The sequence below is a fragment of the Gorilla gorilla genome, chromosome 5, assembly GCF_029281585.2.
Source record: "Gorilla gorilla gorilla isolate KB3781 chromosome 5, NHGRI_mGorGor1-v2.1_pri, whole genome shotgun sequence".
NCBI lineage: Eukaryota > Metazoa > Chordata > Mammalia > Primates > Hominidae > Gorilla > Gorilla gorilla.
In genome coordinates, this window is record NC_073229.2 from 149,258,373 (window position 1) to 149,278,186 (window position 19,814).

The window sequence follows — 19,814 nt, forward strand, 5'->3', positions numbered from 1 at the left end:
AGATCAAACACAATATATAGTCAAAAAGTTGAGTGTACGATGCTTTGGGTTTTCAGAAGTTGTCTTCAAATATGTCCTAGTGCTCATGTGGTTTAAATAAGGATCAGAAATGATTCAGAGGTCCAGTAGGGCTGTTGGCCTGTGGTATTCCTAATGCCATTTACTGTGCTAAATGGATGTGGCTACAGTAACCATTGATAAACATGAACAACAGAGGGTAAGTGCTGGACTAGGGGCTGACTCACAGAAAGCTAAAGGGCTTAAGCTTCAAAGACCTTCACCTGCACAGGCCCCTTCTTAGGCCTTGTATCTAATTTGTCTTTGTAAGTTGGATTATTTTGCTTAAAGAAGGATTCTCAAATTAAACAATCTACAGGCCTTGCAAAACCTGGATCCACTGCTACTGGTCTGTCGTGTAAAAGGAAAAAAATCACTATGACTAAAAAAGTTAGATAAGGCAACCCATAGCAAGAAACATGGGTTTTGCTTTTCTTGCCCAAATCGTGATTTGTTGGTAACTCTTGACCCTAGGTGCTTATATGCCCTTGACCACACACTTGCCTATCTAGGAAAGCACTCTCTAGTCCAGCATCAGCCTAAGAATTGCCCATATGAAGAAGTAAGAAAGGGGACTGCCTGGCAGTCCAGGAACTTGCAGTTAAATTACCCAGGTATTTGATTTCTGGCATTTTTAGGTGGGAAAAGGGGAATAAGTAGATGGGAAACAACTTTATATTGACCTGACTCCATATGTGCCAAAACGAGTTTGGCACTGTGCATAGGTTATCACATTTTACACTGGTTGGTAGGGAATATTATCTAACTTGACACTTGGGAGAGGTAAAGTAACTTCTTTTTAAACAGCTAGTGGAGCTAGAATTCAAACACAGGGCTTTGTGAAGTCAAAGCTCATGTTCTTTCCAACCTCTCTGTAAGGCTGAAGCTTACCTGCCAAGTGTCAGTCACCCACTGGAAAGGAATGGACATTTCACCTCCCAGTTCACCTAACGATTTTGAATACATAAAGTCCTGCCAGCCAATTGACAAACTTTTCTTTCTTGGTCCCTTCATTTCCCCATGTATGAAGTGCCCGCCTGTAATATGCTGTGTTCCACTTAATTATTACTTCTTCAAAATGATCACAGTCACCAAGAAACTCTCCAGTTAGGTAGGTCGGTAGACAGAAGATAGATAGGAGGTAGGTAGATAGATAGATAGATAGATAGATAGATAGATAGATAGATAGATAGATGTGGGAGGAAGGGGAAGAGAGAGGTGTTATCTTTTAAGTGAAATTTTTATGATTACTATGATTAATGGCCGTTATTAGTTCACAAGCAGCCTCATGAGTTCTTTTGAAATTCATATTGTTCCTTTAAATTGCAGTTTTATATTTTAGTTATTTAATCCCTAAAACTGAAATACTGCACATAATTTGGAGTTAGGAACTTCAAAAAATTTTTATTCCTAAAAGCTATACAACAAGGTTTTATTTTAAAGTAAAGAAAAATTTTCATCTCTCAACCTTTTCATTTCTCCTTTCACAGAACTCTTCTCTTTTTCCTGGATGATTTTATCCCACCTCCATAATCACTGACCAGTTTTTTTAATGCAGTTATAACTACACTACTTCAGACATTCAAATAAATACACTGTATTAGGGGAAGGAAAGGATAATTTTAAAGGAAATATGCAAAGTTTTAGCTTATGGCTAAGACTTGACTGACAAGAATCAAACAACTACTGAAGGATTTGACACACTTGTTAATTGTAAAACTCCCAATTGCTTTAAAATATTCACTGACACTCTAGTCCCGAAACAACACAATGAATAGAAGCCTCCACTAGTCAAAATGGTATCGGGAGCATTTTCAATAAAATTTCTAAGCAAAGAACTCACATGCGAATGAATAAAGATGTGACTTGAGCAAGTACCTACTCCAAGTGCAAGCTTGTCCAACCTGTGGGCCACTTGCTGCCCAGGACAGCTTTGAATGCAGCCCAACACAAATTTGTAAACTTTCTTAAAACATTATGAGATGGTTTTTGCAATTTTTTTTAGCTCATCAGCTATCATTAGTGTTAGTGTGTTTTATGTGTCGCCCAAGACAATTCTTCTTCTTCTAGTGTGGTCAAAAGATTGGACACCCCTGCCGTAGTGAAGTAGACTATTTTTAGGAGGTCTCATTTTAGTAACAGGAGAACTGGGCAATTGTATTAGTCCATTATCATGCTGCTATGAAGAAATACCTGAGACTGGGTAATTTATAAAGAAAAGAGGTTTAATTGACTCATGGTTCCGCATGCCTGGGGAGGCCTCAGAAAACTTACAATCATGGCAGAAGGCACATCTTCACAGGGCGGCAGGAGAGAGAATGAATGCAAGCAGGGGAAATGCCAGACGCTTACAAAACTATCAGAACTTCTGAGACTCACTCATTATCACAAGGGCAGCATGAAGGAAACTGCCCCCATGATCCAATTCCCTCCACTTGACCCTGCCCTTGACACGTGGGGATTGTTACAATTCAAGGTGAGATTTAGGTGGGAATACAGAGCCAAACCATATCAGCAGTGTAACCAAAATATTATGTATTTTGATTAAATAATGTTAAGTTAAACTATGTTGTCTTTTATGATTATTCATGCAACAAAGTATGCACAGATAAAGATGGCTCTAATTTATATACAATATCTTTCCATGAGGATTCTGAGTTGAGTTTCCAATTTTATCGCAAAGAGTAAAGTCTTGATTATAACATGGTCTCACTGCTTGAGGCGGTGACTACCACACTGTATGTTATATATGGTGTATGTATATATACCATACCACCACTGTATGGTATATATGGTATACATATATATGTATATATGGTGAACTACCCAAAAATGAAATCCTTGTTACAGGATGGGTGAAGCTGTGTTTACATGTAACTTGACTGCAACAATAGAGGAAGGTGCTTAGTTGCACAGATGGTATTGTACAAACAGTTCTACAAACAACACATTTACAAATAATATTAGAGCTGAAAACTAAAAAGATATTGCAAATACATTTATATCTGCTATAATTTCCTTCAACAAAGAGACCTCTGCTTTTTGGTATTTATTCACAAAAACTTTTATGTAATCCTTTCTTTTAAGGAATACTGTTTATCTCTGCTTATTCCCCCAAGTTGGCTCATTCTTGCTGATCATAGCATAAACAAAATATACTTTCAAAGCATTTTAAATTGCCTCCTAACCATTGAATTAGGTGTATGTCTGGAAAGACAAATGTGTCTTCCTTGGAATGTGTTTGCTTTTATATTGGTCAAGATAAGCCAACAGCTTGAGTACCTGAAATATTATCAAGCTTTGCACACATGAAAGTATTTGGTAAAAGGTTAGTCTTGGAGGGTATGATTATAAGCAAATTCACAGCCTCAGGAGTGCTATGAGAGACTTTTATTTTGGTGAAACTGGTAAGTGTTGTTTCATAAAATTTGCGATTTTACTTTTTAAAAACTCAGCTAACTCTTTCCTTCTCCTTCCCTCTCTTGCTGATACAGATCCACATCCAGCGAACTGAAGGATGTGACCATATGACCTGCTCACAATGTAACACTAATTTTTGTTACCGATGTGGTGAGAGATACCGCCAGCTCCGATTTTTTGGAGACCACACATCAAACCTCAGTATATTTGGATGCAAATATCGCTACCTCCCAGAGAGACCTCATTTAAGGAGATTAGTGCGAGGGTCAGTCTGTGGTGAGTGTCTGACATGCTTATGGGTGTCTTCCCTGGGAATTAAGTAGTGAAAATAGAACTTGGAAATGTGCAGCCATGGTAATTCAGAGCACCTGCCATGTGCCCAGTGTTCAGAGGAGGATATTCTCTCACCCTTTAAGAATAAAATTTAAAACTTAAATTTTGTTACCAGGACACTACTTATATGAGCAAGTAGATTTTGTTTGAAAAAGCAACTTATTAATCACACGCAGAAATCTGAAGTTATTTGCCTCTTAAATTTCTGAAACCCTGTCGTAAGCCACTTAACAAGAGGGGCAGTGTCATGTATATTTTTGGAATGGACAATATCCAGCAGCAGGTCGTACACATATCCTCCACTCATTCATGGAGGACATGCAATACAGTACAGCATGGAGCGTAGCCTAGGAAGGCAGGGGAAAAAATCTACCTTTTAGAGCCCTGTAATAGAGTTCCATTATATCTATATAAGTGATAAGTTGCATATATTTTTCATTGTTTTAATTATTAATAGGTAACAGTTAATATAATAAGTATCAAATGCCCTCAGTGCATACAAACCCAAGTTTAATTATCCAAGTGAAAATGCTTTTGTGGATTGACTTTTTACCCCCTCTTCCTCAACAACACATAGTAGCCTCATACACAACCCCTTCCCACACTGGTACACAAGTATGCAAATAGAAACACAGACACCTGCCCATAAACAAATCACCCTGGCCAAATGCCACTGCCTTTGGGTAATGCAGGGTTCTTTGGCGGAATATTTCTTCTTCTGCTCCTCTGGAATGTATTCCATTCCCTGCTGCTCTGGAATGTAACCATGTGAGATTTCTTCCCCTTTTTCATCACATGGATGTCTGTTAGAATTCCTTTTCTGGCCGTGTTTCTCATGTGTAGGCAATACTTTTTATCATCTTCCACATTTCCGTTTTCCTTCCTACTTCTGCCTAGTTGCTTTGTGAAAATCTTTATATCTCTCCTCAGCCCTTGGTCACTTCATGACTGTCGTGAACCATTTTCCTCCTTAGAAGCATATGATACCCGATCAGAACAAAGCTGATGTTAGTGATAGATTTCTATCAGGTAAAAGATAGAACATATATACGCAAATGCACTTTCACATATGGAAACCAATGCCATCATTTTCTAAAATCTATGTGATCTCTATTAAAATATTCTTCCTGAGGTTAATGGAACATAATTTTCCACAGCCAATAGCATTCAATAGTCAAGACTGCTTTTAATGATTTTCCAGTGTGTGCCGCTTCTTAATTTGCAAATATGGTGGATGTTATAATTATATAACCAATATGTATGTATTAGTTAAACAGATATTGGAGGGATAACTAGGGAATCTAACCTTAACCTCTAATACCATGAGAAAATCAATTGCAAATTAAGTTCTGAGATAGAAGCTATTTGCAAATCTGTATATGGAGAGAGCAACATGAAAACACAAAATCACTGTATTTTTTGCATTGTTATTTTATTTTCTACTTCAGTGCTACCTTTAATTTTGTCATGGCAACATGTTTCCGTCCATTCTTTATTTTAAATAGAGAAGTCATTTATTTGGCTCATGGTTCTGGAGGCTGAGCAGTCCAAGATGTAGTGGCTGCATCTGGTGAGGGCCTTTGTGCTGCACCATAGCATGGCAGAAGGGCCAGCAAGCCCACGAGACAGAGAAAATGGGAGCCAAACTTACCCTTTTGTCAGGAACCCACTCCCTTGATAACTAACACGCTCCTATGATAGTGGTATTAATCCAGTCATAAGGGCTCTGCTCTCAAGATCTAATCACCTCTTAAAGGCCCAACCTCCCAACCTCCTTTTTGGCCTGTCTTTTGTGGGTGCAGGCGCATGTGTGCAAATAAAATCACATCAGGTTAAGCCTGTCAAAGTAGGGAGCAGCTGGCTTTAAGATAAACTCTCTCATCCACACATATTTTCCCCACCCCAAGCACAGCTGCCTCTTAACTGCTGTTGGACCATAACTCCAAGTGAAGTGGTCCTCCCTCCCCCATCTCCACAAAAAGCAGGAAAAGTAATGTTGTAATTTACAAAGTTACTTACTCCCTGCCATTTCAGAGAGAAGATGGAGTATAGGAAAGCCCTCCCACCCACTGTCCTTGTGTGATGTGACACAACTTGCTCCCTCAGTCTTGGAATACAGCCTCATGTGGTCCTTGGCCAGAGGCAGAGAAAGGGCCTTCATCTCTCTCACAGCTGAAGGGTGGGAAACATGGTCTTCATTCCGTGTAACCACGTGCTCAACTAGAGATCAGAGGTTCTGCTCATAAATTATAAAGGAGAAGAGAGATTTGGGGATGATTAGCAGCCTCTGACATAGGGGCATCTCCCCCAGTGAGGCTGGGCAGATTATTAAAGGAATGGTACTGGGAATAAAAGTGGCTGAGGATAAATTTTAAATTCTCATATTACTTCTTACAAAAATTCTAAGTTTTAAATCAAGTCATATAATTTTTAAGAATAGGTCTTCAATTGATTTCTAGATGGCAAATAATTTATATAAACAAAAACAATGGAGCCTTCTCCAAAAATGAATACTCAATTAAAAAAAAAAAAAAGACAAGCCTGGAGCCAGAATTGAAGAAATACAAATAGCCAATACTTATGTTCAAAAATATTCAGTGTTACTAGCTGTCAGAGAAATGTAAATTGGCAGTCTCAAAATGAGATACTTTGAGTATTAAGTATTAACTTGATAAGACATCTGCTAACTATTGATTAGCAAATGTTTTATCAAGTTAATACTTAGTATTGGACTTTGATACTTAATGAATTGAAATTTTGTACAATTCTTTTGCGAAGAAATTTGATACTAATGTGAAGGCCATTTTAAAACATGATAAATCTAGATAAACTGAAAATGGGTTATGTGCAAGTATAATTTAAAATAGGGAAAAGAAACAAAAAATTAAGTATAGGAATATTTAAATAAAATATGATATATGGATATGATAGCAATTAAAAATGATTTTAGAGCAATGTTACTAACCTAGGAATAAGAGATAGTATGCCTAGTCCCTTAAAACAGTTTCGAAAGTAGATGTAAACATGTTTTGAACATGGATTACATAATTGGAATAAGTTTATTTCCTATCTCGTTCCTTCAATTCTGTGATATTTGAGAGGAAAAAGAAAATCAATGTTGTTACTTTTTAGTTATGTTTTATTACTATTAGGAAAATATACTGATAATTATTTAAAAAGGAAATATGAATGAACAGACTGAGCTATGTGCATAGGAGAAAAACACATTCTTTTAAAATATATGTGCTTATATATTCTAAACTCTTAAGCATCACTTTAAGAGTGTACTAAACGTAATTATTCAATGGGACTTATTACTTACTTGGATTCTGTCATTGGCAAAAAATATAAATAAAACCCATATCTAGACATGGTGCTAATGGAATGGAGATCTTTTTAAATTAGATATTTAAAACAGTGTTGTATACATGTCTGGTCATCTGGTTCCAAAGATCATTTCTTAAGAATAAAAAAGTTAGTATGTTTTGACAAACTTCCAACAAATGGCTGTATTAGTTTCTTTTTTAATGTAATTGATTATTCTAAATTACTGTCCTTTAATTTATAGAATGATATTGCTGTTTCATCCTTAAATTGCCTTGTGAGTCTACTGCAAAGTTTCTCTCTTTCTCATCTCTTGTTGCATTTGAGTTGTGCAGCTCTAAAGCTGTGTCACATGCCGTAAGGTTTAAAATACAATAACAACATGTATTTACTAGCCTCTTTTTTGTGCCTGTGTCTTTCAAAGTCAGTGGGATTCCGATGTTGGACTCTGCTATGTATACTTATGGCTAGAGTTTATCATCACTGCTTAATGATTCATTTAGAAAAGAAAATGCTGGCTGATACCACTTGACATCCTTACCAGCACATTGCCTTTTTATTTTATAAGTGCTTCCTTTTTCAATTCGTTAAAATGATTCACTTGAGTAACTTTCAACGTACTAGGTATTTATTCATAGTTTTCTCTAACATCTTGAAACGTCCCATTTTTAGTTCAGTCTGTTAGGCGTTCATATTATTAGTTTTCTTTGGACCCAGGATGTAAATAAACCACTTCTTTAGATGTGGGCTTGGACAGAAGCCCTCTGTAGGACCTACCAGCTCTCCATGTTATGAGGTAACAAGATTTTCTCCTACCAACTCAAAATGTGCCACTTCTTTCTTAATCTTTTAGCATTGCGAACATTGAAAATGGAAAGGATCTTAAGGAAAAGCACAAAGATGAACTGTTCTGGTAGAATACAGTAAGCCAGTTGCTTTGGAATGTTTTTGGTTAGAAAGGATAAGTGATTTATGTTTGATGCATGTGCTCAGGACTTTGGTGAAGTTACTAAACTTACATGTGTATATCTGTTCTATACCTAATCCTGATACATTTCTTAGATATATACAGCCTTAAGTGTAATCAGACTACTTAAAAAATCATATACACTGTGGTATTTAAAAAGCATCACTGTAATTATTTGGTAGGTTAGTTTTAAGACTCCTTAAGTAATTTTGCCTTTTGTTTTCCAGCTGGAAAATTATTCATTGCACCTCTAATTATGGTTTTGGGATTGGCACTAGGGGCCATAGCGGTTGTAATCGGTAAGAAACACTTCATGCATCTGAGATTAGAATTATCTGAGGGCCATAGAGAGAATATGAGTGTAAATGTAATAATATGAATCAGTTATTAAGTGGACATAATTTATATTGTATGCCTGCTTTAGATAGATTACCAGCATATCATTTAAAAGATCAGAGGAGCGTGTTTCCTGTAGGATATGTTAGTATGAATTTTTCAGTCTATGAACGCTGTGATTCATGTATCTTATAAAGCATTATTAACCCTTTTATAACACAAAGCTAATAGAATTAGTATCCTTAGGGAAAAAGGCAAGTGGAATAGAACCCAAATTTTCTAATTCTGAGTTCAGGTTGAAGCATCAAGGAAAAGAAGTTCTAGTGCACCTTATGTGTTTCATTTGGTCCAGTAAAAGATGCCATGGATACAAACAGATAATGTCAGTGTGTACAGGAACATATACCCAACATACACTTGAGCACTGACAAATAGAAAACCTTGCAGTGATTTGCATAGTTTTATTTATGCAAGTATATTAAAATGTGTATTTTAAAGCAGTGGTTCTCAGACTCTAGCATGCTTTAGAATATCCTCAAGGGCTGGATAAAACACACATTGCTGGTTTCGGTCTGCAGTTTCTGACTCGGTATATGGGAAAAGTCCATTGATTTTTATTTTTAAAAAGTTCCCAGGTGATGCTCATGCAGCTGGTTCAGGGACCATACTTTGAGAACTATTGCTTTAATAATTTTAAGCTAAATGCTATAGATAAAGGCTGCTTTGATCATTGTTCCATATATTAGATGGGGTTTTTTTGCTAAATAAAATGATTTTCATATGTCAACTTGGGTTTAGCAAGTAATAAATGTACAGGACAGATAGAATTATAAAGTGTCTGACATTTAAGTTCTTGCAATGTGAGCTAGGACATTATGTAATAGATATTATTATCTGTATTATACAGTTGAGGAAATTAAGACTTACTAGAACCTCATAAGTGGTAGAACCAGGAATCAAACCCAACATTTGGCTCCACAGCCTGTGTTGTTAAGTGATATGCTATACTGCCTGAAACAAGTGTGAGTATCATAGTGTGCAAATGATATGACTGTGGACAATAAAGAAGATTTAAACCAAAGTTTTGATATTTGGATAGAAATCATTATTATTAAACTGGTATCACTGAGGGTGCTAAAGGGGAGAAAAGCTAAAGGGAAATATTAAAGAATGAAATATTGTAGAAGTAAATACATTTCATAGCATAGATGTCTTCTTTGTATGTTCATACATTGCAAGTAAATAAACATAGACATTTTAAAATAGGAAAACCTAAATGCCTCTCATCCTCACTAACTTTAATTTTTTTTTATCCCTAGGTTTATTTGTATTTCCTATCTATTGCCTTTGTAAAAAACAGAGAAAACGATCACGGACAGGTATGCACTGGTAACATGCAGATGATTTCATCCAGCTAAGCTGGTTGGAGTAGGAGCGATACCAAAGGGTACACCCATCTGTGAGTCACATCTTGAAAAACACTGAGAGGAACCTTCTACCATCTCATCTCCCAGTGATTCTCCGTGGGCCACAATGCCTCTAGCTATGGTGCACTCCCAACATGGTATCCTGTCCTTTCCCTAAACAAATTGCTGCTGCTTTTAAAAAATGGTCACTTTCATAAACTATAAACATCTATATCATAACTCTGACCTTTGTGGTTCTTGGAAGAAGATACTTTAAGAACCAGTTATCCTAAGAATTCTGAGCACGCCTCTTCTGAGAATTGCTTGGACTGTCTTTGAACTCTGCACCTCCTTCCAGGCCATCTTGTGAGACTTGGTGTGAATAGCTGAAGTCCTATCTGTACCAACAAGCAAGGCCACTTTTCAGAAGATAAGAGTTCACTGAATGCACCTATTATAATCTGTAGCCCCAGCAGTATAATTCTTTTATCTTTCAAATATTATAATTGCAAAAAGTCTCAATGTCCAAAAGGGAATGAGTGAAACTAAATTAATGAGAAGAATACTAAGTTACTGAAGTGTATATGTGTAGGGTTGTGAATGTGTGTGTATATAAATATGTATTAAAACTAGGCCCAGTAACCTTGTACTTACCCAGTTCTATGCCGCTACACTATTTTTCCACATTTTCATAGACCTATTGAAAGATGATGGTTCCTTTGTGGACATAATTTGGCAATGTATTAAATTAAAGTCAATGTAGACAACAGGCTATTTCGATACTGAACTTTTCTATTTCTTGCTCTTTCTTTTTGTCACACAAACACAGAAATTTGTGCAACGTCACCCCAAGGAGTATTAAGCTTTGTAAACTGACAAAACTGGCTGCTTTTAGGAAATTCTCAAGACCCAAATATTCAGTCTTTTTAAAATTCTTACATTTTGGAAAACATGCTTCACTCTATAGATAGATCCTTCACATTGGGATTATTTAATCCCAAAAACAAGTTTGCTGTAGAGAACTGCTTAAGCCTTTAAAAAATTCCTATTCTGCTAATTTTTTAACCAACTTGTAATTATAGATAATTCTGCTTTAGGTCAAGGTCTTACATCATTTAATATCCTAACCTTGTTATCTCTTGCCTCCTCCTCTCTGTTTTTATTTGTTTTCAAGGTTTTTCATAAAAACAAATACTAGTTTTGAAGGATTTTTCTTATATTTAACTGCTCAAACATAATATTTTTGGGGACACCTTCTTATGGAGGAGTTTGAAAACTTTTCATGTTCTTGAGTTTGTCCAATATCAGCTGCTTTTGGAAAAGGAAACAAAAAAGTGAAGGAAATATTTTCAGGAAGTTTTTCTCAACCTACAAAAGCTTTAAAAATAAGAAATTGACAAGTAACTAGACTACGATATGCCTTTGCTTTCATCACAAAAGTTCATCAGCAAACAGGAAAAAAAAAGACCCCTAAAAAGCCTAAAGCTTTGAATTGTCTCCAAATTCTTAAAATTAGTCGTCTGTCTTAGATGTACATTTATTTGTCAGCAACCTTGTCTGATTTGAAACAGATGATATGATAAAACATGCATTAACATGAGTAGTTTATTTTTGTTGGGCTCCAGAGTGTAAGAATATTTTATTTTTGTTTGACATAAAAAGTGAAGTTGACTTGCGTGAATAACAATCCAGCATGCTTTCATTCTTTCTGAATAACACAGAATAACTGTACTACAGCTTCTGGATTAGTTGTCTATTTCCAGTTAGAGGAGTGTGTGACATTTATGGTTTGGGAATAGCATATTTCTAAAGCATAATATAATACAAGAAATAGTGATGCTCTGTTTTCACAAATTTATCTTTTCATTCACCCATCCATCCATTTAACAGATATTTATTGAGTGCCTATCTTAGGTGTAATAGTATTTAAGACTGAAAGAAGGAGAATTTCTAACCTGTCATAAGAGTAAGGTTTCGTAAATTCATCTTTCCTGAACTTAGGCATTAGTTTGGCAATATGTGAATATGATGAACTCTAAACCTAGCTGATCTGTATATGTATGATGTATATATGTCATATGTATGGTATATATGAAATATTCCCATGACTGCATATGAACACATATGCCATATACATATATACCAACGGGCTGAATAACATACTCTTTTGTCTTGGATAATCTGTTTTCTGGGTTATGTATCTGTTGTCTTTGGCCTACTCAGGGATTTTTATTTCTTTCTTTAAATAACTTATCTTTTGGACATATTTTTATATTATTTGGAAAACTTTCCAATATTCCTGTTACAAAGTGGTGTCTGTTTTCAGTGATGGCTATTTCATCAGTGCTTGAAATAGTGTGCACTGTGTTGCACAAGTTTTTCATTTTTCTATTGAGTAGATATTTTTAAATTAACATACACATTTTTCTCTTTAAAGGGTCATATCTATTAGGCCTTTCCCTCCTGGTAACTTAAAATGATTATTTGTGAATTTTTTACCAAGTTTCATCAAGATCTTAAAAAGAGAGAAGAAAATAAAAAGTATTATTTATATGTCAGTGCCAACTTTGAAGGTAAAACAGTAGTAGTAACTTTTGGGAGAAATTCTAAAAACTACTTTAAAAAGAAGTGTGCACATAAAATAAATATCTTTCTATCCAAGGCTTGTCATTTTATATGCTTTTATTGTAAATTTAATATATACTACTTTAAAAAATTGAACTATACAGAATTTATAAAATACAACTTTCTCTACTTGCCCCACCTCTTATTTTCTAGGGGTAACCACTGTTAATGGTTTGGTATGTGTCCTTGCAGACACTTTCTACAAATATACAAATAAGTGTGTTTGTGTATGTGTCTGTGTGTGTATTCATTTTATACAAATAGAAAAATATTCTTACTGTGCTGTGACTCTTTGTCATTTTATTATATATTAGTAGATACCTTTCCATAAGCGTTTAAATAGATTTACCTCATTCTTTTATAATTACTGCATAATCCATTGTAGGGGTATACTTTAATTTATTGAATTAGTCCCCTGTTGAATGGACTACAAGATTATTTTCACTTCCCTATTACAAAGAAAGCAAGAGTGAAGACCCTTTTGCATATATTTTTGTCACCTTGCATGAACATATCCATAAGATTGTACATTTGTTTTTTACAAGATCTTTGTAATAAACATTTTAATGTAATTTCAGGAGATGAGGTCATAGAGATAATATGAGACCCTTTTTTGGATAAAAAGAAAGATTGTACAGGAGTGCATAATTTTTAAAGAAAATCGTCTTTTGAAGGATAATTTCCTTTCTGCCTGATTAGCCAAATAAATACCTTGCCAAAACTTACAATAGGAAATTTTTTTTCAATAAAAATAAAATTTGAGGAGATGTCTGTCAGATAATGTGAGAAAGATGAATTGACTTTTGGATTGCCTCATTTTAAAACTTGAGGGATTTAAATCAAATACCCAAGCCAAATTGGTGATACTTTTCGCATTTTTAGTAACACTATCCATTTTTGTGTATGTTGCTTGACAGAGGAACTTAATTATGCCATTGTGAAAAGTAAGAAAGAATATGTTGGCAATTATAAATGCCCACAGCAATTCCCAGAAAAATACATTAGATTATGTATGATTTAGTGATTTGGTGGGATAATTATAAATCGTGGAATAATTTATATATGTGGAGTAAGAAGAGAGGGGTCAAACCTTTTGGTACAAGCAACATCTTGTTGCCACCACCTTGATTTTCTCATAGGTGCTATTGTGTCCTAAGAGTAGAACAGACAAGAAAACAAAGATAATTAAACACAAGTCAGGTTACAACATGATATCTTTAATTGTACTTTCTCTGCTGTGGTATCAAGATTCAGTGGTGCTTGTCAGAAAATACCTTGTTCTGTGACACTATCTCTTGAGTCCCAAGGCTCCAATTGAGCCTTTATCTTTCAACCTTACCACCCAAATATATGACCAACTGTTCTCCTAAAATACCTATGAACCACTGTAATCATTTCCAGTCCCTGATGCCCCTCTTCAACCTCATTTTTCTCCATACCTCTGCTATTCTAACTATTCCTCTTCACTGAAGGAGAAGAGGAGAGACAGGAGGGGACTAAAAACTCACTCTGGTATGTGGGAAACATTAGAATTCCTTCCTGACCTTTGTCAAACGAGGGCACATCTGCCAAGACATCAGTCCAGCTGCTCCCTTGTTAAATGAAATTGTTTTTCACATTACACTTTTATACTGGCTGTTACATTAGAATTACAAAAAAGTTAGTGGCCTCTATAACCTTAATTGGCATACTTTATTACAAAAATAAGAAAATTTATGCCAAAAAACATTTTTAGATTTTAATTTTATAAGCAACCTGCACATAAGCCTTAATGTGAGTCTTCACATTGGATTATATTTTTATTCTCCCATATTTGTGGCTGAAATCTCTCCCAACTATTGAAAGTGATCTTTCCCATGGTCTGCTTTATTGTTTTGTGTTAATATCTATTATAAATATAGCCTTAAAATTTTGTAATGCACTTTAAAATATTTGTGCCATTTAAATAATGACAAAGCAATCAGTGCATACATTTCAATGGAGACAGTATACAAAGTTAAAGCAACTGATACATATATTTCAGTGGAGACAGTAGGATAACAGTGTTAGCAAATATGTGTCATCTCTTTAAATATGGGAGGAATCAGAAGCTAAAGATTTAAAACAAATAAAACATACCTGAAGAAAAGTAGCAATTTCTGAAATTGTAGTAATCTTGGAATGGTTATCAAACCTAGCAAATAATACTTAATAAGTGTTACCTAATATACCTAATTGGAATGTTTGTTTAAAATATTAAATTAATTTCTACTGAAAGTTTTAACTGCAATTTCATAATTCATGAATTCTATAAATCTCCCTGACTAAAAATATGATCAATCAAAACTACCAGTTTTGCACACCAATCCCAAGTTTAAGCATATTTTGTATTTAAAGTTATAATTTAATTATGATACTGTCCCCCTAATATGGAAAATAAGTTACAAAATTCTTTTTTTTTTTTTTTTTTTTTTTTGAGACAGAGGTTCTCTCAATGTTGCCCAGGCTGGTCTCAAACTCTTGGGCTCAAGCGATCCTCCCTCCTCTGCCTCTGGAGTAGCTGGGATTACAAGCATGTGCCTACTATGCCTGTCTTCAAAATCACATTGTTAATTTTTATAGCCACAATTATTAATTTGATAAAACAAATCATTTTATAGAAGCATTAAAGTATTATCAGAACAAAATCAGAGTTCCAAAATTTGGGGAGTATTTTAAGATTGCAAAATGTTACCTTTTGGATGCAAACCAATGATACAAATCTTTAAGAGAGAATTACAGTGGGACTCCTTTGTAACTCTGATTTTGAAAATAGAACAAATACACATTTCATAGCCAAACTTTGTGTGGGACTTCTATTGTTACTAATTGTAAGGCTGGAACTTTAGTTGACTTCATCCAAATCCAAGAAACAGTGTCACAGTAGTGAGACTATTCTCATTGCTTCTTTGGAGCATTAGCTGAAGCTTTACTATATCACATACCTTACAAAATCCCTATACATATTGCCAGTTTTAAAAGAATGTAATTATGCATGTTACAAACTATATGTGTCTTTTTGGCTAGAGAAGTGACTATTTTAGAATAACAGTATGAATGTAAAAGGCAGTAATTTTTTTTAAATACGCAAAATATTGCCATTGCCCTTTTTTGTCACTTCCTTTTTTCTTCTAAAAATTTTCATTTGGTGTATCTAACTTTGTATCACTTAAATTATTCAGACTTACTAAGATAAAAAATACTTTTTTTCAGTTCTGTGCTATATTCTGTCACTCTATTCCATTATTAATACTAAATGACTTTCCTTGTGAAATGATACCCACATACTACAACATCAAGCTCCTTTTTCTCTTAAATTTCCTAATTATCTTGATTTTTGCCTCTGCAGTCTTCTTCCCATCTTGGCCAAGTGTGGGATAAATTCTGTCTCTCCCGTAACTCCTTTCACTGTAATGAAATGAATTCAACACTGAACGCACTCCAGAATTTAGCTCTGGTAGTGAGCATAATTTACCTTGGCTTATTTTATCTGTAAATGGAAATGTATCAGGAGTGCCTGGAACACTTTTCCCTCTTGATAGGAGTTGGAGAACACTGCCTAGCCCTCTGCCAAGAAGTAAGTCAAGCAAATGAAGATACCAGTTGGACCAGAGGGCCTAATAATACTCTAAAACCAAGCTTCAGAAATTGCTTCGTGACTGTTGTAAGATCAATATTGTGTTTGCGTATTAGTTGGACAGAAAGCATGTGTGGACATTCATCCAACCTGAACCCAGGTCATTCATTCTTCATCCAAAAAGGGTTATAGGTTTATGGTCTATGGTTTATGGTCTTTGTTTCAGCAAAACGTCCTACAGCTTGGGCTTGGGGTGGATTTATATAGTGTAGCATTTGTATATAAGATTCAATCATGGATTCATGCTCTGTGAACATTGTTAGATTTTTGATAATCTAAAGTAGGTCACATTGAATGTAACTGATATTAACCCTATTCTACAGAAAACGTTTGTCATTTTCAAGTGTTTGACTTTTTTATTGATATGATTTAGATATGCCACACTCAATATATTTAGTATAGATTCAGTACATAACAGAAAAGAAAAAGGGAGAGACAGACTTGAGTGTTAAAGGACCCCAGAAATTGCTGAAATGTCCTTTTAGATTCTTGTGGCTGGCAAGCTATGCTGTCATTGGTTCTCTGCGAATCTGTGATGTGTTCACCTCGCCATGCCCCAGCTTGGGAAATATTCTTAGTAATCCAATCAAATTCTTAAAAACAGCATTTTTGTGAATGTATTACTTCTTCAATATCCCCATATATTTGTATTGTTTCAAGCCACTAGTATCTAAATATTTGATATAAATATCTAAATTCTTTCATTTTATAGAAAATTAGCATGCTTTATGTTTCTTTATAATGAAAAGTCTAGATAAAGTATCATAATTTCATTATCAGCTGACAAGAAACCCTTCTAAGACCCATTTTTTTAAGTGTCATATGGCAACTCCTCAGTAGCTTACTTTTATTATTTGATCATTTTCATCACAATTACAGTCCTCTAGAGGGTATTTTAAAAAGTAGACCAACCTTATATTTCACGTGAAACATAGAATAATAATTACTTTGTATATATATAAAACCATTTACCTTGACAAGGACAATCTGTTACAGATTTTTAATATGAAAATTGACAATTTTATTGCTTTTAGAAGCAATTAACATAGTAATTAGTAAATTCTGAGAGATGACAGAAATGATTTTCTGTAGAAGGAACACAACAGTGATGTTAAAATGTTAACAAAGAACCAGTTGTTTTGATTCTATTTTAAACAAAATTGTAAGGCAATTTTATGAAACAAACATTTATATCAATGTATATCTATTTCAAAACTGTGGGACAATTATTCATTCTTTTCCCAAATAGAGTAAAATATTAAACAAAAAAAATTGAGTGTTTATCTGTTATTACTGTATATTCAGAAATTACAGTTCTAAGGAATTATTGTCATCCTCTATTTAAGTATCAGAATATATTCCATTTTAATTATATTCTCCTTAACAATAGAAAATTAGAAGAAATTTCTTGATTATAAGATGAATAGTAATTTGTACCAGATCTTGTCCATCATTTCATTAGATTGCATATTTTTAGTTTTCTATAAAATTTGCAGCCATTTTCCAAATAAAGTAAGTTATAATATTTTTCAAGTTTAAAATGGACCTGGTTGAAAAGAGATTTCATTGATTCCTTTTAATGATATTGGAAAATATTTATGCAATTTTATTTTTTAACCTTTTCTCCATTTCATTAGTTATACTATTAACTTTGATAATCACAAAACTATGTGGAAGAAATCATTCTGAATATATTTCATGAAAGAGAGGGGTAGAGTAAATTTTTTTTAATTAGACAATGTTGATATGCAGAAATCTCTCAAAAGAAATTGCAAAGCAAAAATTACGTTGAGATGAAATGTTGAGAAATAAGGAGTATCTTAAAAACCTAATTTCTTACACTTTTTAGAGCAATCAACTTCTTATTTCCAAATTATTATTTCATGCTGTTGGTTCCATGAATTGTGTTTTTAGCATAGTATATACTTTTCTACCACGTTAGCATTTACACTGTAATTACTGAAAATAAAGGAAGAAGTTGGTGAATAAAAGCCAGGGAAACTGGGTTTATTCTCATTTTCCAATAGCACTAATGTATAATCCCTTTAACCTTCCATATGGTGCTTTGTGTGATGAGTATATAACATTCATATACGTTATTAGTGCCTTATTTTTTTCACTTGACTTTATTTCTTATCTAAAGAGCCATATATTTTTTTGTGAGTGTTCTTTGGTCCCTCTATTTAAAGTGCTAAGGAGAAAGCGTATCTTTAGGGATGTATATAGGCTGCATTTGCTACCTTAATCTACTGTATTATCTCTAAAACAGGTTAGCCAATGTATTTTTCTTAAATTCATTGTTCATTTTTAAGCTAACCTATACAAATGGATATTAAACACCAGAAATTAAAGCCATTAAAATTGAATTATACTTTAAAACCATAAAAAATGCTAATTAAGTTTAGAACAGGAGTTGAAATGACTCTCAGTTTTATCTATAGCTCCAATTAGGACAAAATTACTTTACAAAAAGCATTAAAAATAAAAGTAACTGTATGGTACTTCAGGAATTTGACCAATTCCTTACAACTTATTCTTGGCAATATTTTGTCAGTAATATACTTTCATACAGATGCTAGAGAACCATGGTGTCTGCTATTTACATGTTATTCGTTCCCAGTGAGCTTTATCAACATCAACCCTGTTTATATAATATGTTATTTTGCTCTTCTTGATCTGTGCCTTTTGTTTTAGCTTTATACAAAATGCTAGGTTTGTTATATTCTTTATGTATCATAATATATAATTCAACTTTTCCTGATGAATGTATGCTGAATAATTAAACTAAACCATGTGCTTAGAAAAGACAAAGACAGGTTGTATATGCAGATATGTGTAAATATTTGACAAAGAAAAAAAAAGGAAAAGAATCTTCCTGCCAACAGGTAGGTCCTGCTGGACAGGACCTGAAAATTAAGAGATTTTTTTTTTTAAGCAGTGAAATTTAAAAATCTATTACCTCAAGAATTTTCAGTCGATGTGTCAATGTACTGCTCCTTCTCAGTAAGTACAGTGTCACGTGCTGCTGGCGGTAAAAGCAACCCAAGTGTCAGATCACACAAATTTTAGGGACAAGTCTTTCAAAAGACGGACACCTTGTGATATTTTGGAGTCTAATTTCGGACTTTTCGTAATGTCCCAATGACCTTTTGTTGTGGTTGGGCTTTTATAAAAAATTATTTTTGGTTGGTTGTTGTACAATGGAAGAGTAATCTTAATTATGAAATCAGATTGCATGGAAGAATATAAAGACACTCACTCGGATGAAAACTATAACGGTTTTCAAACTATTTTGATTGTCATTGTACAAGCTATTGTATGGATTACTGTGGAGTGCTGTTTACCGCATGATGTGTGCAATACATCATGCAATGTTATTTAGCAATGCGTAATAAAAGTTTTTAAAAGAGAAAATTCTTGTCTTTTTTTCCAATAGGTTTGGATTTTTAAAAAATTAAAAAATAAAACTTCACAGCAACAAAACTATTGTGCCTAGAGTTACTGGAGTAATTTCTACATTGGACTCTAGAAATGGAGGAGCAGGAATGAACAGAAATTCAAGGGTGTGCTTTTGGGAAGGTGGATTGTGTTGTGTTGCTGTGGCATGTTTTGGGGAAAGAGCACAGAATAGTGAAGATCAGTGCAAACATTCTGCATGAGGCATGAAGAAGAAGCAAATAGTGTGGAAGTA

General features: G+C 34.1%; 1 protein-coding gene across 3 annotated transcripts in view; it reads left to right on the forward strand.

Moving 5' to 3' along the window:
* RNF217 (ring finger protein 217) overlaps positions 1–19,537 on the forward strand; it is a 135,793-nt gene extending 116,256 nt beyond the window's left edge. For all 3 annotated transcript variants that reach the window (XM_055389779.2, XM_055389780.2, XM_031012516.3), the window contains 3 exons: positions 3,552–3,753; positions 8,329–8,400; positions 9,757–19,537. In XM_055389779.2, the coding sequence (XP_055245754.1) occupies positions 3,552–3,753; positions 8,329–8,400; positions 9,757–9,830 (348 nt within the window). In that variant the 3' untranslated portion in view covers positions 9,831–19,537. The remainder of the gene's footprint in view (positions 1–3,551; positions 3,754–8,328; positions 8,401–9,756) is intronic.
* The last annotated feature ends 277 nt before the right edge of the window (positions 19,538–19,814 follow it).